A 24,385-nucleotide genomic window follows, 5' to 3' on the forward strand; every position below is an offset into this window, starting at 1 on the left:
TTTTGTGCCTTATTCAAACCTCAAACTATTCGTTGTCTGTTCATTTTCGCATCTAAATATTTTGGTACTTGGTTAATTTATTCAGAAATGGCTTTGGTAAGCCACCAGACTACTGACATTCCAAAAAAATGCAAAGATGAAGACAGAGACAGACCATATAGGTCCAAAGCTACCGACGACACTTTTCCTAAGTTAGTTGCCAGTTCGCCAGTACTCAATGAGGCACTTTCGCAGCCCCTGATACCCACTACTTCAGATTCGCAGGCCTCTACTGAGACCCATTCAGAGTCTGGTATGCCGCGAGATGCTTCTTCGACTTTGGAACCTTCGGATGTCTCTACCTTGGATGGGTCTGGAGCCACTGTGCGGGCACCGGCTTCTGAGGGTGTATTCAGGCCTACTGACTTGCATATTAAACCAACGCCATCTTCTTCTTCTTCAAGGCCTAAAACTCAATCCACACCTAGAAAACAGACGCCCAGACTGCATGGTCAGGCCCCTATGCCTAAAAAACAAATAAGAATGACTGAAGACCTTATTACTCTAATCAGGGGAAGCCACCCTTCTCCCTCTAAGAGACCTAGAACTGATTTTCTTATTCTTCTGATCAGGATTCTGAAATTTCTGTTTTCTTTGATGACCAGGAGTTGCCCTTATCTACCTATGAGGATTCTGATGCAGAGGACTGCATTCCCTCTGCTTCCCCTCCAAAGGATTTCTCTTTTTGTGAAACTTTGCATGCTCTTAGGGAGCATTTCCGTTGGGAAAGCCAGGATTACTCTGACTCCAAAAAGAGGCTTAGGGAATTCTTCCTCTTTCCTCAACACAGGCCTTTAGCTATCCCTCCTGTACTGGACATTGTAGATGATGCTTTGCTGGAATCTAGCCTGGCCCCTGACACTTTACCTCCAGCTCCCAGAAAACCTGACCGGTATTACAGAGTACCTGACCCTCACAAGTTCCTCTTTAAGAATCCTACTGCGGATCCTGAGACCATTTCATAGGGACCCAAAGGCATTAAGGCTACTACTGCCAAAAACCCTAACCCCCCTGATAGAGATTCCAGGGCCCTGGACAGTTTAGGGCCTTAAACTGCCAGTTTCATATGTTAAAGTATCAGCAGCATATTATTGGATTGCTTAAACAGAAAATGGTGTTGATTCCTGACTATGCTGAAAATGAAAGAATTACAGGATTTAATGCATTCTGCTGAACACGTTGGAAAACATACTTTGCAGTGTGGTTTTGATTCATTAGAGGCATCTTGCAGGGCTGCTGCCACTGGGTCTGTACTTAGAAGGCATGCTTGGCTTAAGGAGCAATCTTTGCCACATCGTGTTAAAGCTATTAAAGCTAAATTACTGGATGCTCCCTTAAACCAAGACCGCCTGTTTGGCAACAAAGCAAAAGAAGTACTTAAAAAGATGGAGGAAGAAGCTAAATCTATGCAAACTGTTAAAGATTTCCTGCAAGTACAGCCTCCCAGATTTAGTAGGCACTGGCCTTATAAGAATTGGTCCTTTCCTGCCTCTTCCAGTCCTTCTCAGTCCAAACCCAGAACCAATAGACCACCCAGGCTTTTCAATCTCAAGGTGCAGGCCTATGTAGTGGGGGGCTTCCACTTCCAAAGCTGGGAGTAGTAAGACACACCCCTCTGGTAAACTGTCACAATGACTTAACTTTAAACCTTCCAAGCCCTGCTCAACTGACTGCTCCTTTAGGGGGAAAGATCGCCCTGCATGCAAAAAACTGGGAATTCATTACCCAAGACAAATGGGCTTTAAATATAATTTCCCAATGATACAGATTCCACTTCCACTCTTTACCAGCCCCAAACCTTTGGCCAGACCTACCCCCAAATCGGAAGGCAGAGGCTCAAAAGCATCAGGGCCATTCAACCTGTCCCAGAAGAGGAATGGGGGCAAGGTTTTTACTCAAGACTTTTCCTGGTACCCAGAAAAGACCAGTCCTGGCGTCCTATCCTGGACCTGTCTATCCTAAACACTTTTTTTGGTAATCCCAAAATTCAGAATGTTAACTCTTCATCAGCTGCTTCCCATGCTAGGCAAAAATGCCTGGTTGGCAACACTGGATTTAAAGGAAGCCTACCTGCACATCCCAATAAGGAAATCTTGCAGAAGATACCTACCCTTCAGAGCAGGCTATATGCACTATCAGTTCTCTGCACTGCCCTTTGGCTTATCTACTTGCACCCAGGGTATTCACAAAGTGCCTAGCTCCAGTCATTGCATTTTGCAGGCAATGAAATATTCAAATATACCCATACCTGGACAATTGTCTAATTCAGGCAGAACGCCAGGACATACTATTACATCATCTGGCATTTGTGAAGAAATTACTAACTTCTCTGGGGTACACCATAAATGAAAAGAAATCACATCTAGTACCCTGCCAACAATTTTTTTTCATGGGAGCAAGCTTGAATACAACTTCCTAGATGGCCTACCTCACGCCAGAGAAACAAGTTAATTTGACAGCCTACTTCAAACTACTGTCCACAAAGACCCAGCTATCTGCAAGGAAAATACTGCAAGTCCTGGGGTTCATGACCTCTTGCATTCTACTAATTCCATATGCAAGACTGCATATGAAGAAACTACAATGGTATCTAAAAGTCCTGTGGTGTCAACTTTCTCAGGACCTAGAATCAATGATTCCTATCCTTCCTTGCTTAAAGACAGAGTTCCTTTGTTGGGCAGAGGCCTGTCACCACAACAAGGGACTGCCATTCACTCTACCCCCTGCCACCCAAACCCTAACAACAGACGCATCAGACTATGCATGGGAGGCTCACTTGGCAGGGCAGTGCATTCAGGGCAAATGGAACCCAAGTCAAATGCACATGCATATCAATCAAAAAGAAATGTTAGCTGTACAGAATGCTCTGACAGCCTTCAAGGGCCACATTCTTCCAGGACAGTTATTGGTAAAGACAGACAAACACCACTGTTATGTGGTACATAAACAAGCAGGGGAGAACCCACTCATACCCTCTCTGTAGACTAGCCATGGCTCTGTGGAACACAGCCTTGAGCTACCAAGTGCACCTACAAGCTCAATTCCTGCCAGGCAAGCTAAATACACTGGCAGACGACCTAAGCAGAAATATCATGGATCCACATGAGTGGAAACTGGAACCAAAGATATTCAACATTTTGAGAAACAAATGGGGAAGCCCAGAAATAGACCTGTTTGCCTCCCCTCAGAACTACCAATTGGACAAATTCTGCACAAGGACTCCCCACAGACAAGCTTGGAAAGTGGATGCCCTATCGTTCACCTGGAAAAACCTATCAGTTTATGCCTTTCCCCCTCTGCCTGTCCTCTCCAAAGTGCTACTAAAGATCAAACAGGACAAACCAAGGACAATACTTATTTCACCAGACTGGCCACACCAACACTGGTACCCCCTCCTATGCAGTGTGTCACTTCTGGAACCATGGCATCTGCCTCACACCCCTGCCCAGGAAGCCCAGGTTCTGCACCCACAGCTTCAAACCCTGAACTTTGCAGTTTGGCTAATTACATGATCTCTCAGTTACCATTCCTCAGTAAGCAAGTGATGGATGTCATTCTGGAGGCAAGGAGGCCTAGTACTAGAAAATCCTATGCTGAAAAATGAAAAAAAGATTCTGTTCCTGGAGCCAAACTCAGGGGATGGACACAATAGTGCCCAATTTACCGCACATTCTACTTAACTGAGATGCTTCACAAGGGCCTTTCCTTTTCTTCCATCAAAATTCATGCCTCGGCCATTTCAGCTCATTATAATACAGAGCCACCCCTCTTCTCTCATCCACTGCTGAAGCAATTTCTCAGATGGGCCAAAAACTTAAGACCACCCAGAAGAGCCCGTACGCCAGCCTGGGACCTTAAATTTGTATTGGAAAAGCTCACTCTACCTCCTTTTGAGCCAGCTGCAAATGCAGAGTTGAAATTCCTTTCTTGAAAAACAGCCTTCCTTCTAGCCATCACTTCAGCAAGAAGTGTGTCTGAATTACAGGCCCTCATGGCAGTGGAGCCTATTATCATCTTTCATGCGGACAGGGTGTCCCTCAGAACCGATCCCTCTTTTATGCCCAAGGTGGTATCCAGTGTGGCCCTTAATCAGTCCATTCATTTGCCAACCTTTTCTAATCCGCAGAACAAAGGGGAACAAATACTACACTCCTTGAATGTGCACAGACAACTTAGATTTTACTTGGACAGGACTAGGCCATTTCAGGAAATCTGAACAGCTGCTGGTTGCATTTGTTGCAGGGGCAGAGGGGAAGGCCATTTCAAAGCAAACCATTTCTAAGTGGATAGGCCACTGCATTCATTTCTGCTATAAGCACCATGGAAAACCTATCCCACAGGGGATAAGACCACATTTCACCAAGGCTGCATCTACCTCTACAGCCTTTCTCAGAGGTGTCCCTATCAGGGGCATCCTAGAAACTGATACCTAGAGTTCTCTACATAACTTCACCAAGCATTACCACTTGCCAATTTTTTCAAAATTCAGAGCTGGTTTTGCCACTGCAGTCTTGCAGGGCCTTATAGCTGGTCCTAATGCTGTCTGATTGCCTCCTCCCTTCCTTAGCTTTGGGAATCTTCCCAAATGTAATGACTGCAACAGTGAAACACGAAGACATAGTACAGTTGTGTACACTTACCATAATTGTAGATGTTCGAGTGTATTCACTGTTGCAGTCCTGTTTACCCTCCTTCCCAGCCCCCTGACTTCTATTGACTATACCTCTACTCTTGTTTACTATGCTTAAAGCTTTCTGGTGTATTTGCTTTTTGTTGGAGGTGTAACCTTGTATATAATTGCTTCCCATTATGGGAGCACCTTACATCTGGGGCAAGAAAAACTGATGTAATGGTGTCGGCTGCATGCTTTATACCCCTGACTACCTGACAACATGGAAGATGAGACAGCAACCAAAGCAAGGACCCAAGACTTTGATAATCAGGCTGACTGAGAGCTACCTGCAAGCAGATAACTCAAATGTAGTGACTGCAACAGTGAATACACTCGAACATCTACATTTATGGTAAGTGTACACAACTGTACTATATGTGGGAAAAGACAAAACAGAAAATAAAAAAACTGAGAAATTGGAAGCTCTGTTTTATGAATATGGATAGCAAGATACAATCATTAAAAATAAATGTAGTCCCTTTAGATTTATAGGTTCATAGGTTCATACTAGGCTATCTGCCCTGGGGCAATTATAAGCCTAGCCCGATTCTGTATGGCTGACGACACCCCTTGATTTGAGTATACTGTGCCCTTTTTAAGGTTTAGTTTACTGTGCCTCTGTCTAATAGTGACACGGGAGTAATCCCTGGGACAAACCTACGATCCCCCATCCACCTATCGAGATTCTTCTTGAAGAGATTCAGTGAGGTGCTCTGCCTCACATGAACTGGAATTCTATTCCAGAGCGAAGGGAGCCTCTGGGTTATGAACCTGTCCCTCCAGCAAGTTCTATTTATTTCTGTGCTGAGATTCAAGTCCCTCGAGCGTGTGGCTCTAAGGGATTTAGATTTACTGAGGTGGAGCATGTCCATTAATTCAGGATTTGACATAGCTTTGTATGTCAGGCATAGATCGCCTCGAATTAGGCGGTGTGCAACTGAGTAGAGCTTGGGTTTTTTTAACTGAGCAGCATATGGCATCTGTTTGAGACCCTTGATCCTCTTGGTGAGATACTTTTGGGGTCTCTCTAATTGCTGCAGGTGTCAGGTAAGGTACATCCCAAAAGGGGCATTGTATTCTATGATGGGCCTGATGAGGGATGAATAAAGGGGCACGATTACCTCTCTTGATCTAGATGTGAAACCCTTTGTGATAAGGTGGGCTATGTAGAAGGTCTTTCTAACCACTTTGGCAATGTGGTTTTCAAAGGAGTGATTGCTATCAACTTGGGTCCCCAGGTCCCTAATAACTGTCTCTGTACTTAATGGGTTTCCGCCTATGTGGTAATTTGTGGGCACATTGTTTTTGCCAAAGGGTATGACTATACATTTTTTTGGCATTTAGCTTTAAACCATGGCGCTGGCACTAGTTATCTGTCTCTGTGAGACCTTTTTGAAGGATGTTTGTGTCAGCTGGAGAGTCGATTATGGCGCCCAGTTTGCAGTCATCTGCAAACGTGGTGAGCCATAGTCCTTCCACGTTTGCCTGTACTTCGGAAAAGTATATACCAAACAAGAGTGGTCCCAGGACAGAACCCTATGGGACACCACTTGTGACCGGTTTCGAGTCTGACATGGCTCCAGCAACTCTCACTCTGTGGGTTCTGTCTTTGAGCCAGTTTGCGACCCATCTTGTGACATAGGGGTTTATATTTAAGCTGGATAGCTTATCTATGATGCCCGAGTGGGGTATTGTGTCATATGCCTTTGCAAGGTCCAGATAGGCTGTGTGGACTACCTTCCCTTCATCTATGGCCTTGGTGACTGTTTCGAAGAAGTCAACCAGGTTCAAAAGGCAGGATCTGCCCTTGACTGTCTGTAGGTCCCCAATGTCTTTGTTTATGAGCTCCATGATGATCCTCTCCATAGCCTTGCAGACTAAGCTAGTCAGGCTTATGGGGCGATAGTTTCCTGGGTCCGTAGATGCTCCACCTTTGTGGAGTGGGACCACTGTTGCTGTACGCCATTCTGTGGGCACATATCCTGTAGTGAGGCTGAGATTGTATAGCTGTTTTATTTGAGGGATTAGTTCCTCTTGGAGTTCATGTAGGACGCAACCTGGGATGCCATCTGGTCCCATGGAAGCAATGTTTTTTGCTTTGGAGAGGGCAGCCTTCACCTGAGCATCAGAGATGCTTGGGAGGCAGCCCTCTGCCGGGATAGATACTTGCTCTTTTGTGGGGGAGGGGGTGGAGAAGTTTGCACTGTGGGTTCAGTGTATTTTTTGTCATTTAGAATCAACTCAGAACAAGTGTGGGAGTTGCATCCCAGGTTCCTAACATAACTGAAAAAAGCCTGATTGTGTCAGGCACAGTTTTATCAACCAGAAGAGATGATGTGGATAGCAGCTAATAGAGATTAGAAGGATTTTATCTGAGAGGGGCAGAGGGCAAGAGTCAAGTGGGATAATTTGATCCTTGCAATAGAACAAGGTGGTTTGCATATACCTGATTTGAAGGTGCATTTCAGAGCTACACAGTTAAGGCTTCCTTACATGGCACAAGCAGAAAGTTATAATTCGAAGTGAAAAAGGATGATGGAATGAGGGAAGCTCAAAAAATAAGGAGAGATTGGGATTTTGGTTGCAGGTCTTTAAGGAGGAGAATAATAACTATACAGAATATTGTATTTATAAAGTAGCAGAAAGTATTCTATGATCTAAGTTAACACGGAAACAGAGAAGGGAGATTGTGCCAGTAGGGATGACTTCAATTGGGGGTACAGAAAATAGGCAAGAGTGGGCTGGAATTTCCTGGAGAAAACTGGCAAAGGATATGGTATTGCGAACAAATAATTAGAACGGAAAAGGTAATAGAATGGGAAGAGGCCAATATTTCATTTGGACTGAAGGCTAGAAATTGCCTTCTCTATCAAGGATTGTTATCAGGGTATATGCATAGAGAAAAGAATAGGGGATCATAAGTGAAAGACCAGCATTGGTAGTGTTTTTAGTAGAGTCTAGAAGAGAAGATGTTGTTAAAAAAGGTTTAATTAGTGTGCCGTATAAAATATTGGAAACTATAGGGATCAATCAGAGGAGGTCAGAAAGGCTTGGGAAGAAAGATTGGATAAGCAATTCATAAAGAAAAAATGGGAGGATATATGTATGACTCCCAAATATGCAACAAAGACTAGACAATTTAGGATTTTTGCTTGGAAGTGTTTGCATATGTATTTTTATACCCCAAACAGACTCCAGAGAATTTCTCCCTAGGTAGATTGCAAATGTTGAATGTGTGATGAGGAAGAGAGAGGTAATTGCGAACATATTTTTTGGGTGAGTGATGAGCTGGCAGACTTTAAAATTCTCTGCAGACTATTGTATCAGAAATGTTGGTGGCGCAAATAGGTGTAACTGAGGAAATTAATTTTTGAGCTGTGATACAATATCAGAATTGCCTAGACATAGTAAGGTCTTGCTGAGTTTAATTCTGGTATCTAAAAAGCAAATACTAGAAAATGGAAATCTGAGTGTAAACCAACCATACTAAAAGTACGGGATATATAAGAGAGAGAAAAGAACTGAAAGTGTGATCTTTAGAAGAGGGTGGGAGCAAATTACTTAAAAAAAAATTGGGAATAGTTCATAGGTTCATAGGTGTGTATTAGGCTAATGGCCATGGAGCCTTTACATGCCTAGGAAGTGCCCTGGCATTGTGCCGCCCGACATTAGTTCCCAGTGCCTCTATCATGTAGAGCCACTGGAGTGATCCCTGGGGTGAACTTTATTTCCCATCCACTCATCAAGATTTTTCTTGAAGAGGGCCATTGAGGTGCTCTACTTAACATGTATAGGAAGTCTGTTTCAGAGCATAGGCAGTCTCTGGGTTATGAACCTGTCTCTCCAGCTTGTTCTGTTGATTGTGGTAATGAGGTTGAGGTCTCTGGACCGTGTGGTGTGGAAGGATTGAGATTTCTTTAGATGTGGCATTTCTAACAGAGCTGAGTCAGACATGGGTTTGTAAGTCAAGCAGAGATCGCCTCTTAGTAGACGATATGAGACCGAGAATAGTTGGAATTTTTTGAGTCTCTCCATGTAGGACATGTGTTTAGAGCCTAGGATCCTCTTCATGAGGTACGTTTGTGGCCTTTCCAGCTGTTGCATGTGTCTAGTGAGGTACATGCCAAATGGGGCATTATACTTGATGACTGGCCTAATGAGGGAAGAGTAGAGGGAGATGATGACCTCTTTCTTCCTGGATGCAAAACTCTTGGTAATGTGCCACATAGAAGGACTTTATAACCGCAGTGGCAATGTGGTGGTCAAAGGAGAGGTTGCTGTCAACCTGTGTCCCCAGATCTCTTATAACGCCTTCAGTGTTCAGTGGGCTCCCATCGATGTGGTAATTGGTGGGAACTGATTTTTTCCTAAAGGAGATGATGACATATTTTTTGGCATTGAACTTAAGGCCATAGTTTTGACACCAGTCATTGGTCTCAGTGAGGCCTTTATCTAGGATGTCTACATCACTTGAAATGTTAATAATGGCTCCCAGCTTGCAGTCGTCTGCAGACTTGGTCAGCCAGAGTCCCTCCGTGTTGGCTTGAACTTCTGAGAAGTTGATGCCAAACAGGAGAGGACCTAGGACCAATCCCTGTGGGACACCACTTGTGATTGGTTGGCAGTCTGACTTGGAGTCCAGTACTTTCACACTGTGGGTTCTATGTGAGCCAGTTTGCAACCCACCTAGTGATATAGGGGTTGATGCCTAGTTTGGTGAGTTTATCTGTAATTCCTGAGTCTGGAATAGTATCAAAGGTCTTGGCCAGATCGTGGTAGGCTGTATGAACTACCTTGCCATCATCCAGAGCTCTGGTGAAAAGTCGTCACTGCCAAGACTTGAACCCAGGACCCTGTACACTACAGTCACAGCAATGTACCACTGCACCATATGAGCTAGTGAGAACACCACATGCAGAGGAGGACTGAGGTTTAAGGAAAGGCAATTGAATGACCTTTGTAAAGTTTGATTGACAATTATTATATAGAAATTTATATGTGATGTATAATGTTTGCAAGTGAAAATATGTCAGTATGTTTTTTTTCCATTTATATAAATATATGATTGCCTGTGTCATAAGTGATAATTCAATAAAGATGTATGTCCTTCTATTCACATATTGCAGTATTCTGTACTCTTGGGTCTCCTCCTGTTGCTACCCAAATGTCTGGCCAGTCTTCAAAAGTTTTGTAATTTCTGCAAGGTGCGTGGGGCATCTGACATGGTCGGACAAGTGTGGGCCATGAAAGTAACATCTGCACACACCTGCCAGTTTGAACGCCCGCTGTTCCTGCCCTCCCAGTCATTGGATCAAGAATCTTTGAGATAAGTCCCTCATTGGGGACCCTTTGTTTTTGAGTCATTGCATGCTAGTGTTTGTTCACGTCATCCATAAAGGGTTAGCGCAAGTTCGGGTGTCAGATTCCCCATAAAAACACCCACGAGTTTTGCTTCTTTATTTTAAGACCATCTCACGACCATAATGCCTGGCCCATTTGCTAGGGCCTCGTCCCAAAAACTCTGCATAGCAGACTCCACACCTTAAGTATATACCTAGAGCATCAGTATCTCAAGCAGTTAGTGTTAGGTGTGAAGGGGTTGTCTGATCTTCTCACCGAGCTGCCCAAGAAAAAGGCCAAGACCCTAAGGCCTGAAACCATATCTGCACTTCCACCTCCCAACGTTCATCCTGTGGCCAGCGTCGGCCTGGAGGAACGTTCAGTTACTGCTGATATGTGTACAGTGGGTACCACCGTGGAAGCCGCAGAACCTCATGCGGAGGGCACGTCCTCTGAGGCCCTGCAGGCGTCGACTTCCGATGCCGAGGAGGAACCAAGGCTTGCTTCGGCTGACTGGGCGGATCTCTCCACTTCCATGCTGCCGTCCAACCCCAGGCCTTCTCTGGCCTAGACGCCTGTTAGGCCTTCCTTGAAAAGGCAGTAAAAGAGGAAGCGCACTTCTCCTACTGTGGAAAATCAACCAGATTGGCAGGTTTTCTTACAAAGCCTTTTCAGCACTTTCATGGCCTTAAGACGTACCACTTCAGTAGCTTCACCAATCCCTTCCCCCGGTGTTGAGTCCTAGGCCCCAAGCCTTAGACTTCTCTCAGGTGGAAGAGGAGGAATCCTCTGAGTCCTCCTCAGAGGATTCTCTCTCCTATGTTTCCCAACTTCCCTCCTATCTTGGCTATGCTTCCCCAGAGGAAGAATCTGCTGAAGCAGATTCCCCAGCAGAAGATCTTACCTTTGGGGAGACTATTACTAAAATGAGGGAGCACTTTAAATGGGATTCATCTGAGATGACAGAGGTACAGAAAAGATACTATGAACTTCTTTGGATGGAGTCCTGTGCTCCTTCAACTACCCCCCCCCCCAGTACTGCCAGCATTCGTTGATGCTTTCAGTGCAGCTTCTTTGAACCCAGACTCTCAGCCCCTTGCTCCCCGTAGGCGTGACATGTTCTACAAAGTTCCTGAGACAGCTAAATTCTTAGTGAAATGTCCTGCAGCTGACCCTGGCACAATCTCAGTCTCTGCAGACAAGGTTTTCAAACTCCTTTCCTCTTCCCTCCTCCCCATAGACAAAGATAGCAAGGGTGTGGAACGTTTGGAGAAAAAAGGTCTACACATCCTCTACCCTGGCATTCAGGGTAGCCAATTATCAGATCCACATGTCCAAGTATGCCTTAGCTCTGTTGGAAAAAGTCACAAAATAGTTGTCTGACATCCCTGGTTCCCCGGCCAAAGCTCAACTATCCAGCCTCATCTGCTTGGCCTCCCAGGTCACTAGACATTCCATTAGGTTTAGCTTTGATGCTACTGAGGCCTCAGCCAGGTCTACTGCATCAGCTTCTGTACTCAGAAGGTATTCCTGGCTACAACTTCAGCCACTTCATGATGACATCAGAGCAAAGTTCCTAGATAAACTTTTAGACTATTCAGTTCTGTTTGGCACATAGGTATCAGAGCTGTTTAAGACCTTGCAACAAAAGGGGAAGGAGTTACAAGACCTCAACACAACCTTCAGCTCAGAAGCCTCAATTTCAAGATAGGGCAGGTACCCTCCTTCCCACTATCCCTAAGGTTCTCTCACTGTCTCCTGGCGTAGAGACGCATCACTACAAGATAGTTGGGTCTTATCCATAATAGAAAACAGGTACTTTATGACATGGATCACTTCCCCATCAGGGAGGGGTATCCCTCAGCCTCCCAAAGAGCAGGTCCCTCTCTTTCCAACAGTTTTGGACAACCTGATGGCCCATGACACCATCCAGCCTGTTCCACTGACAGAAAGGGGAAAAGGCTACTATTCCAGACTCTTTCTAGTCCACAGGAAAGATGGACTCTGGAGACCAATCTTGATTCTCTCCCAGCTAAATATTTTCCTGCAAGTACCCACTTTCCGGATGCCCACTTTTCAAAATCTCTTCCCTTTGATCGTACCTCAGGAGTTCATGGCCACCTTGGACATCAAGGATGCCAACCTTCACATATCCATAAGCCCCAAATTCAGGAGCTAGCTACGTTTTTCTGTGGCCTCTTCTGTTTATCAATTATCGGCCTTGCCAGTCGGTCTCTCTACACCACCAAGGGTGTTACCCAAGTGCCTGGCACCAGTGGTAGCCTTCTTTAGGCCTCATGGGATCCAGATTTTCTCTTACCTAGATGACTTGCTCATCCAGGCGGATTGCAAATAAATCCCACCTGTTCCACTTGCAGACCACCCTCTCCCTTCTGCAGACACTGGAGTTCCAGATAAACTACCCCAAGTCCAACCTAAACCTCCCACAGGACCTAGTCATCCTAGGGTGCAGGATTCGGACATATATCATGAGGCTTTTCAGCCAAAACTGAAACAGGGCCTTCTAAAACTATTCACAGACAATACTACAGTTCTGTGGTCTGTCAACAAACAGGGGAGACCAAAATCTTACTTGCTATGTAAAGTAGCTCTCCTAGTGTATGAGGTGACCACAAAACAGGGAATAACACTTCAGGCAGTTAACATCCTTTCAGAATAGAACTCTCAGGCAGACACCTTAAGCAGGTCCATGTCACAGTCCCACAAATGGATGCTCCACGGGGATGTTTTCTTGGATCTAGTCCACAGATGGGGTACACCTGAAATAGCTCTGTTTGCCATCCCCATGAATAGACACCTTCTTTCCTTCTGCACCAGGCTGCCCAACCCTCTGGTGAGGGATTGGATACCTTTTCAGTTTCGTGGAAGGGGATGTTTCTCTATGGATCCCCCCCTCCTTTATTCAGAAAGTCCTACTGATGATTCAGCAAGATAGACCAAAAATCTTGTTGGTGACCCCCTTTTGACCAAGAGAGCACTGGATGTTCTTCATGTTTCACTGTTGCAGTCATCATCTGTGGATTATCCCTGCTGTGGTAGCCCTCAGCCGGCCCTGATACCAGAGTCAATGTTTTTCTGCGTCGGCTGCTGTCACTTGCTGCCTGATGTGAGGTCGTCAGTGCTGTAAAGGAAGGCAGCCGACGCAATTACACCAGTCTTTCTTGCCGTGGAGTCTGTAGCAGAAGCAGTTCGAAAGTGTGCCAGTTGGTTGCTACCAGAGTTTGAATTACAGCTGAAAATGTCTAAAGCTAAGTACCCCGTTGGGGATTCTTTTTTCTTGCACTAACCGATGTACGAAAAAGTTAACAATTGCCTCGCCTGTGGAAAGCAAATACCACATCGAGACTTCCATTCACACTGCGTCACTTGTTTAGGCCCAGACCACGACATCCCCTGTTGCCGGTTCTGTGCCCTCTTTAACGCGAGAACCATTCGTTGTAGATCTCTTATTGTAGCCATGTATTTTCGCCTTCCATCTTCACATTCCGAAATGGCGTCCATTAGCCAGCAATCTGTAGACATTCCGAAAAAACGTAAGGATAAAGTTAGAGACAAACCACACAAGGCTAAGCCTTCTGACGACTGTACCGCTAAGCAGGTCGTCAGTTCTTTGGAATCCACTGAGGTGCCTTCGCAGGCCCTGATGCCCAATTTGATACCTTCGCAGGCCTCTACTGAGACCCTTTCAGAGTCCGGTATGCTGCAGAAATCTTCAGCTTCCGAGCCTTTGGTTGTCTCTGCCTTGGTTGGGTCTGGAGCCGCGATGCAGGCACTGGCTTCCGAGGAGGTTTTTCACACTACCGACTCTAGACAAAAACTGATGTCTTTTCCGACTACCATTTCTCTCAGACCGATGGATACTCTAAGGCCTACAGGCAAGTCCACTCCTAGGAAAACTACCTCTAGCCACCATTTTACTCCTGCTCCACCACCCCAAGCTCAAATGCTTAAAATGGCGGAGGATCTTATCACCCTTATCAGGGGTAGTCAGGCCACACTTTCTAAAAGGAAAAGAGACCTTTCTCCTGAAATACTGACAGAACAGGATTCTGAGGAGTCTGATTATTCAGATTTTGAAGAGGAACAACTTCTGACTGCTTATGAGGCTTCAGATGCAGAGGAATCAGTTCCTTCTGCCTCCCCACCAGAAGATCTTTCCTTTGGGGAAACCCTTCACACCCTCTGGGAACATTTCCACTGGGAATATCAGGACTTCCCTCAGTCTAAGAAAAGACTAAGAGTGTTTCTAGACTTGCCCCAGCTCAGACCCTTGGCCATCCTTCCAATCTTAGAGGTGGTTGATGATGTCTTCCATGAATCCAGCTTAACTCCTGACGCCCTCCCACCTGCTCCCAGAAAACCTGACAGGTATTACAGAGTACTGGATTCTCACAAATACCTGTACAAAAGTCCTGCTGCAGACCCAGAGGTCATTACACAGGGACCATAAGGAGCAAAGGCTAGTTCTGCAAAGAATCCTATTCCTTCTGACAAAGACTCCAGAGCTCTGGACAGATGGGGTAAAAAAGTATGCACCTCTGGAACCTTAGCTATCAGAGCACTCAACTGTCAGTTCCACATTCAAATATCAGCAACAGACTTTGGAACTATTAAAACAAAAGATTTCAACATTTCCTGACTGCCAGTTCGAAAGAGTTTGCAGATTTACTGCACTCTACTTGTCAACTAGCTAAACACTCATTACACTGTGGATATGACGCCCTAGAAGCCTCAAGCAGGGCAGCAGTGTCAGAATCTGTCATTAGGAGACATTCATGGTTGAAGGAACAACCTCTCCCTGATCATGTCAAATCTGAATTACTTGATGCACCTTTGAATAAGGACCGCTTGTTTGGAGTAAAAGCAGAAGAGGTACTTAAAAAGATGGAAGACAATTTAAAATCTATGCAAACAGTAAAAGATTTCCTTCAGGTACAACCTCCTAGGTTCAGAAGGAATTTTCCCTCAAAACACTGGTCCTTTCCTGCACCTAGCAGACAGGGGCAGGGTAAGCCCCACAGGGACAGACCACCCAGACTCCTATCCCAGGGACAGCAGAGAACCAAAAAGTGGACCACTTCCACTCCAAAGGCAGGGAGTTCTCAGCCATACCTCTAGGGCAAAAACTCTCATTGACTCCCTCTCCCCCTCTGCCCTCTACTGGTTCCCTCTCCTCCTGCATTTAGCCAAGGGAAGTCACCACAAGTTATCCCACAGAGTGGACTTTCTCACACAGGACAAGGGATCTCTAATCCATCTCCACTGGCAGTCTCTACACCTCACCCTGTGGGTGATAGAGTTCTGATCCCTTACAGACACCTATACAGTGAGGACATGCTCCCAGTCCTGTAGGAGGCCAGGAAACCTAATACAAGGAGGTCTTGTGTATCCAAGTGGAAAAGATTCTCCATATGGTGTCTTTAGAGACTATTGGACCCATTACAGAGTGAGGTCCCTTTAGTACTGTCCTATCTTTGTGAACCTTTACAGACAGAATTAGCATACTCCTCTATCAAGGCTTATTTGTCTGCCATTTCAGCTTGTTTGCCTCTGGGAAACCCCCTCTGGCTTCCAGGTTGCCTGCAAAGTTGTTCCTAAAAGGAGTGCTATATCTTAGGCCCCCCTGGAAGCTTATTCCCCCTTCTTGAGACCTGAACTATGTTTTGGAGAAGCTGACAGCGCCCCTCCTTTGAACCGGCATTCAAGGCTCCTCTGAAATTCTGCACATGGAAAACAGTACTCCTTTTGGCCTTAACTTCAGCAAGAAGAGTGTCTGAGTTACAAGCTCACATGGCCATTTCTCCCTTTTTATCCTCCACAAATACAGGGTAACCCTTAATCCAATCCATCCTTCATGCCCAAGGTGGTCATTGAGCTTTCCTTAAACCAAGCTATCCACCTCCCCACCTTCTTTGCCCACCCACAAAGTGACAGTGAGAGAGTCTTACTCTCCCTGGATGTGCACAGACAGCTTAAGTTCTACCTGCACAAGACAAAGTCTGTCAGGAAGTCTGATCAGTTGTTTGTCTCCTTCCACCCCAGGCTCTGGGGAAAGCAATTACAAGAAAGACAATCTCAACCTGGATTTCCAGGGCTATTACCTTCTGCTATACACACCATGGGAAATCATTGGTTTACAGGCTTAAAGCACACTTCACTAGGGCTATAGCCTCTTCAGGAGCCTTTTTCAAAGGTTTGGACACCCCCACCATTCTAGAGGCAGCCACTTGGACATCTGTCTACACAGTCACTAAACCTTACAAGTTAGATCAAATCTCTTCATGTTGCAGTATTCCTTTCCTTCCCTCTTGCCCCTCCTGTTAATGTAGCTCTCCCTTCGTGGATGACATAGGACTGGAACAGCTTGTCCTGGAACTGGGGTGCTCAGGTCTGAGGTCTGGTGTGTACAGAAGTCACTTTATGGCCCACGCTCATCTGGCCACATCAGACATCCCACACACCTTGCAATGACTACAAAACTTTTGAAAACTGGCCAGACATTCGGGTAGCAAGAGAGGCATAAGAGTACAGAATACTGGAACATGTAAGAGAAGGACATCTATGGTTATGGTAAGAGTTTACACAACTATTCTTTCTTGTTAAAAAATAAAGAAAGCAAGGTACTTGGCTCTGCCAAACAATGTATTTTAAACTTCCAGTATGGCAGTAGCCATTGTGAAGAACATTTTTATGGGAAAGCCCTGAAGTCTCATTTCTGCATTTTGGGGACTTCCCACCACATTTGCGGACATTTTCTCCTTGGGGAGCACTGCTTGAGATTTGCTACCCAAGTGTACAGTTATAGTAAGTTGCAGTTGAATGTGATCCAATGCTGTATAATATTTCATCTCCTGAAGTGCCCCCTGAAGTAGTTACATTATTCTGTTCCACTGTCCTTGAAGTGGGCACTTGTACTGCTACACTGTGACCCAAAGACCAGTTTCTGTTAAATTTTCAATTTTAGAATTATGTAACTTTTTCAGTTAGTGTGTTCTTGCAGCCATAATTCCTTGCAAGGTTCAAGAAGTTGGGGAGTTCAGGGGTATCCATGTATTTTAACCCTACTGTAAGAACATTGCAATGGTCATAGAGAGTTTGCACACAACACAGAAAAGAGTTTAAAGCCTTAAACTGTGAAATGATAATAGAAGATTGCACCAAAGTGCCCATTGCATAGGATTCTCAAAGATAACTTGTATGATGAATGGTTGAATGCTTGCATTAACTATTTTTTGCCTTTTTTTGTAAAAGGACCACAAGGCAGTGTTTTAAATAAGGGTGTGTTACTCTCCCCTTATTATGTTTCACCCTTTTCACAATAGTTTTAAAATCAGTGCATTCCAAGAATGTATCATTCATTTTGTGTGCTGTATATAGTATGTATATGAGTGGAAATCTTTTATAGTATTTATTTATTGATTCAAGGAAAGGTGGCATGTACTCCAGTTTTTTTCTTTCACTGTTTTTATTCCATAGAGAGCTCTGAAATTTTGTTTTTCTTTGCAGGTTATGTAGTGGAGATCCCAGTTTACTGCTCTACTATTCAGCTGAAAATTCTAGAGTGTACCACAAAGACGAGCCAAAATTCTTAGAAATTGATTCAGAGGTAAGACAGTACAACACAGTTTTCACTTTTTTCTTTTTTGCTCATTTGCATTCTTCTAGTAAGTGTGGCATCTGGATTCATGACTCCTACAAAGTTAATTGTACAGTTAAATGCATTTGTGGGCTAGTTTGTTACTTTTTTTCACAGTGTCGTTCTGACTTGTCTGGTGTCAACCTTATTTCATGCAGTGCTAATGCATGGCCATCACCCTGGGAATGCATACTTTGTCATCATCCAAAAATTGTAGGTTGCTGTGGCCGTATGCAGATGCACAGACATTTTTTTGATTTCATAGCCTATACTAATCTTTATTTAGCCTTTAGAGGGCACACATTCACACGGTTTAAAACAAGTGAATTTTGCTCATGGTAGTAGTTGTAATGTCTACATGTTTTATATTTCGTTGTTAGCTGGGTAGTTCGGCTGGTCGAAGACTCTCTAAAGCCATGATGCAAGTACCCAGGCAGTTACATACAGGTAAAGATATGAATATGAACAAATGCAGAAAAGTTATAGTGTTCAAAAAAAGTTGATAGAATAAAGCAACAGGCATTTAAAAATATGCACATGAAACAAATGTGACAGATTAAAATGTCCACATTTGACAGACTAAGATATAGAGACTTTTAAAGGTATGAACATAAACACATCCAGATTAACAGCATGCATAAAAATTGATAAAAGAAGGTGCAAAAAACTGATATTTTTACATCAGTGTAGAACTGTGTAATGAAAGGAGGGGAAAGTGCTAATGTTGAGCTTTCTGCTTTTATGTAGAACTAGTTTTACCTAAACCATCCACCCCTCCACAACCTGTTTTCCCATCTTTGCACATGGGATCAAGATGTGACCTCAGCAGTGACAGTCATCCAGAGCTAAGGCTGACATCACTGGGTGACCACTGTCATAGAGTAGTTCTCCCAAAACAAATATTGTTAATTCTACTTCTATGCATTACAAGTTCGAAGTAAGCAAGCATTGTAATGTAAGATAATGAGCCACTTACTCTGTGTATTACATACTGTATGTGATATATTTATAGACAAAAAAGAGGTATTTATACACAGGTAAGAGTATAGATTAAACTAATATTAAATGCAGGTCTCTGTGTTTAGTATAATTTGTGTAAGTGTCAAGCGTTTTTAGAGATTGTCCTTTACCTGTAAAAAAAAAAAAAAAAAAAAAAATGGTTGCTGTTAATTTGTGATTCGTATCAAAAGCCATATTTTCAGGCTGTATACAGCTGTGCACTGGACAGATGTTGTTTAAGCCATTTCTTTCTTTTATATTTATGTCACAGGATATTGTTTCTTGTTTTCTTCCATCCCAGGCAGCTTGTATTTTCAGCCATACAGTGGCACATATGTGAGCCGCCTGCATTCATTTATCTTTATACTCCAAACAAAACTCACCTGTATCATTAAATGGACTGGAGAATGGTTTCAAGGCCCCAACCCTCTTGGAGTGATTTTTTTTCAAAGTCTGTATATCATAATGGACATTTTGTTCAATACAACAGCTTTTCAAGATGTTTAATTTTACTCTGCACTTCAGTATTAGACACGTTGAGAATATGATGTACATATGTTAAATCTGTTGTATTTCTCTTTATTGGCTTAATTTATCTAAAAGTACATTATTTCTTAGGTTCACATGAGAAGGACTGGTGGCATTTGGATTTCCTAGTAATTTTGTCATTAGGCAAGGAATATCATTTGATAAATCCATCCATTGAATTACCAAGGACTAATGCCACAAAATTTGTTAAAACAATGAATTAATTGTAATGCAAGTAAATATGGTGACAAAGTCCTCTTTACTTTATTCAAAACTTGTAACAATGTCTAACACATTGGCTATACAAGCCAGAAGGTGTTGTAAGATTTTGAATCAAATGAAGTCAAAATTACTTTGTTTTAATTTCTTGAGTGGTCTACTCTTGGCATCTGATCTTCCTTACAGGGCAATTCTTGTTAATGGTTACTATAAGTACCCTGTTTGCAACTCTTGATTTTTTGAGTTCTAATAGTCTCTGTTTTCTTGTGACAGCACTAAATGTATTGATCCTGATTGCTCTTTTTTCCTAGTATTTCAGCATATTGTTTTTGTACACATTTATGCTGTTTCTTCTGTATAGCTTTCCATATTCCCCACAAACAATATTGATTTTGCTTCAGCTGCTTGTCCAACTATTTCAGTTTCAGGGTGTAAATTTTCCTGTGGCTTTTTTGTGGTCTTATTTTCATCAACCTGTAAATGCGATGGTCTGCAACATCTGTCAGAGCAATAGCTTTCTCGCTGCAGATTTTCCATGTAGCATTTCCTTTTCATTGTGTTCATTTTCAAGCATTAAGTCTGCTTTTGAAGTAAAAGAAAACTTGCTTTTACTCATTGACAATTGAGCTGGTGAGAGATGGAGTCCCTAGACTGGAGTATTTTTGTATTCAAGAACTCCAAGATGGAAGTCCTCACGTCTTTTGTTACAGCACTTTTTCATGGTATTTTCACTGTTTGCATAGTTCTCTCCACTTGTATGTTCAGATTTTGGAAAGTCTGAGCTGAACGTTCTCTGTTTAAATTCCCATTGCCACACAACTCTTTTGAATTCTCATCTTTTTTCTTATGGACTATTGTCAGACATGGCAATATCAGGTATTCCCTGTCTGAAGAATGTAGAATGTTCTTCGTGTTTCACTGTTGTAGTCATCACATTTGGGTTATCTGCTTGCAGTAGCCCTCAGTCGGCCTGATTAATAAAGCCTTGGGTCCTGCGTCAGTTGCTTTTCCTTCTTCCGTGACGTCTGGTCGTCAGGGGTATAAAACATGCAGCTGACACCATTACATCAGTCTTTCTTGCCGTGCAGTGCCCAAAGCAGAAGCAGTTTGCAAGTGCCGGTCGGCCGACTCCTGAAATTTTTGTTTTCGAGTTTCAGAACCGAAGTCTTCAACTAAAAGCTAAATACCCCGTTGGGGAAACTTTTTCTTGCTCTAAACCAATGTCAGTAAAAGTAAATAATTGCATTACTTGTGGAAAGCAAATACCTCATAAAGATTTTCATTCGTTTTGTATTCCTTGCCTAGGCCCTGACCACGACGTACCACGCTATCGGTTTTGTGCCTTATTTAAACCACGAACTATCCTTCGTCGGTATATTTTCACTTCTAAATATTTTGGTGCTCAGTTCAATTATCCTGATATGTCTTCAGTAAGCCATCCGACTACTGACATTCCGAAAAAATATGCAAAGTTAAAGACAGGGACAGGCCGCCTAGGTCCAAAGCTGTCAACGAAGCTTCTCCTAAGCCAGTCGCCAGTTCGCCGGTACTCAGTGAGGCACTTTTGCAGCCCCCGATACCCGCTACTTCAGAGTCGCAGGCCTCTACTGAGACCCATTCGGAGTCCGGTATGCCGCGAGATGCTTCAATTGTGTAACCTGTAGATGTCTCTACTTGGATGGGTCCGGAGCCGCTGTGCAGGCACGACTTCTGAGGGTATATTCAGGCCTACTGACTTGCGTATTAAACTGACGCCATCTTCTTCAAGGCCTAAAACTTGAACCATGCCTAGAAAACTGACACCCAGACCACATGGTCAGGCCTCTATGCCTAAAAAAACAAATGATTAGAATGGCTGAAGACCTTATTACTTTAATCAGGGGAAACCAGCCTTCCCCCTCTAAGAGACCTAGGACTGAGTTTGCTTATGATACCTCTGACCAGGATTCTGAATTTTCTCTTTCCTCTGATGACCAGGATTTACCCTAATCTACCTACGAGGATTCTGATGCTGAGGACTCTATTCCCTCTGCTTCTTCCCCAAAGGATTTCTCTTTTGCTGAAACCTTGCATACTCTCAGGGAGCATTTTCATTAGGAAAGTCAGGATTTCTCTGATTCTAAAAAGAGGCTTAGGGATTTCTTACTCCTGCCCCAGCACAGGCCTTTAGCCATACCTCCTGTACTAGACATTGTTGATGATGCCTTTTCGGAATCTAGCTTGGCCCCTGACTCTTTACCTCCTGCTCCCAGAAAACCTGATAAATATTACAGGGTCCCTGACTCTCACAAGTTCCTTTTTAAAAATCCTTCTGCGGATCCTGAGACCATTTCACAGGGACCCAGGAGCATTAAAGCTACATCTGCCAAAAATCCTACCCCCTGTGATAGAGACTCCAGGGCGCTGGATAGATGGGGTAAGAACGTATACACTTCTGCAACTTTGGCCATTAGGGCCTTTAACTGCCAGTTTCATATGTTAAAGTATCAGCAGCATATTACTGGATTGCTTAAACAGAAAATGATAAACCTGAAAAAAATAGAAAACGCTGTACAAAACCAAAGGACACTCCAAAGTCCGAGCCTCGATTCCACTCTGGATATAATGTCCAACTCGATAAAAGTGAAAAAATGCAAATTTATTTTAAGCCGTTAAAAACATACATTTTTCGTTCGCTCACAGCCCGACTTCTTCAGAAAGGACAAACAAGCAAACAGTGCCTCCCCTTCATCAAGATATTTAAATAATTCACTGATTGAGAATAACACGTCACATGTTTGAAACGGTTTACTATTGAAATTGCGAACATCACTCGGTCAACTGTCGTATGGTCGAACGTATAAGGTCGGAAACACAGATGTCGAAGACTTTATAATCAATCGAGGAACGGTTTTAACATGGGTCGAGGTAGGTGTACAGTATTATTCCCTACTACAACCATCTTCCCTACCTCGATCCATGTTAAAACCATTCCTCGATTGATTATAATGTCTTTGACATCTGTGTTTCCGACCTTATGTATTCGACCATACGACTGTCGACCGAGTGATGTTCGCAATTTCAATAGTAAACCGTTTGAAACTCCTCAGGTTTAAAGCCCCAGCACTAGAAAAAGTACTAGAAATACAATGAATAACTGAGTACTTGTGGAATAACAATACAAAACCAAACTTTGAAAACATCTCACGTAGAGAAAACAAGTTACTAAGAAACAGTGTATACATTCACACTTATGAAATCAGGATAGCCTATAAAAACTAATTAAATTAATTTCTAATAACTATAAAAAACACCCACTGCCAAGTGGGAAACTAAAAATAAAATTAAAAGCAAAAACCACACTACCAGTTGTTGTCATACCCCACGGAGATTGATAGCCTCTCACTAGAAAGCGAATTCACGCTCTCCTTTAAAAATTGATACAGCTGAATTCTGTATCAGAGATATCCCTAATCTGTAGTAAATGATAATATTTCTCAAAACATGTGCGTAGCCTAACTTAATGCTGCTGCTCTGTGGCAGGTATATATTACCAGCACTACGGTATAGCGAATTCACGCTCTCCTTTAAAAATTGATACAGCTGAATTCTGTATCAGCAATATCCCTGATCTGTAGTAAATGATAATATTTCTCAAAACATGTGCGTAGCCTAACTTAATGCTGTTGCTCTATGGCAGGTATATATTACCAGCACTACGGTATAGCGAATTCACACCCTCCGTTGAAAAAGGATACGGCTGTGTTCCATAACAATATCCCAAGTCTGCACTCTATAATGATGTTTCTCTAAACATGTTTATAACCTATCTTAATGCTACTACCCTATGACAGGTGTATATTACCGACACGGTGGTATAGTTGGTATCTTCTGACCACCACCCTGTTCCAAACTATAGGACCCACATCTGGGAGACTGATACCCTCTAACCCTCACCCTTGTGTATACAAATTTGTTAAACTACTCACCAGGCTACCTAGATGACACTGGATGTAATACCAGTCTCCAGTGGCATAATCCGACAAAAAGGTGGACCGAACTATCAACTCTATTCCATACTCCCTGCCGCCCAACTAATCAATGCTAATCCAGTGGGCGTCTGTTCGAACATCATAGTTGATAGTAAATACAGATGATGTCCTTCAAGAATGCAACTGCAGTCATAACATATGGGTTGTCCTGCCTCAGGCAGCCCTCAGTCGGCCGGATTCCAAAGTCTGGGTCCGGCGTCGGCTGGTGTCGCCTCCTCTCCGACGTCAGAACGGCTGGAGTATAAAGGCATCGGCCGACGCCATCTTCTCCAGTCTTTCTTGCCACGCGGTGCCCGAAGCAGAAGCAGTTCGCAAGTGCCGGTCGGTCAGCTCCTGTGTTTTCAGTACCGAAGTCATTTAAAAGCTAAGTACCCCGTTGGAGAACATTTTTTCTTGCCTCAGCCGATGTCAGAACAAATTGAGAAAGTTAATAATTGTTTGTCTTGTGGTAAATAAATACCTCATAAGGACTTCCATTCTTATTGCCTCCCTTACCTGGGCCCAGACCATGATGTCTCGGCCTGTGCTGCCTGTGCTTGCTTTAATAAGCGCACTCTCAGGCGCCGGGCAGAGTTTGCTGAAGACTTTTTCGGCGAATCTTTCACTTATATCATGCCGTCGGAACAACCAACAACTCAATCTACCAAAAAACGAAAGGACCGGGACTAACATCCTCGGCCCGCGTTCTCCACCGATACTCCTCCTAAACCCTCTGCGAGTGCTTCGGTCCCTTTGGAAGCAGTAATTCAACCACTCCAGGCCGACGACACAGCGTTAACACGTCCTTCGGTCTCGGTGTCTACACCGGTGCCGGTTGTTGATTTTCCTCCAGAAACTGAAGTTCTGGATCTACCTGACACCATTCCTGTGGACAAGGTTACTCCTGCACGTGGGGCAGCT

The 24,385-nt window shown here is 43.6% G+C and overlaps 1 protein-coding gene across 3 annotated transcripts in view; it reads left to right on the forward strand.

Annotated features, from left to right (window-relative positions):
- RIOX1 (ribosomal oxygenase 1) overlaps positions 1 to 24,385 on the forward strand; it is a 1,390,763-nt gene that overhangs the window by 1,290,566 nt on the left and 75,812 nt on the right. For all 3 annotated transcript variants that reach the window (XM_044059130.1, XM_044059139.1, XM_044059122.1), the window contains exon 13: positions 17,579 to 17,678. In XM_044059130.1, coding sequence (XP_043915065.1) covers positions 17,579 to 17,678 — 100 coding nt within the window. The remainder of the gene's footprint in view (positions 1 to 17,578; positions 17,679 to 24,385) is intronic.

Source organism: Protopterus annectens, chromosome 1.part2, assembly GCF_019279795.1.
Source record: "Protopterus annectens isolate FY-2018-M chromosome 1.part2, PAN1.0, whole genome shotgun sequence".
Classification (NCBI taxonomy): Eukaryota; Metazoa; Chordata; order Ceratodontiformes; family Protopteridae; genus Protopterus; species Protopterus annectens.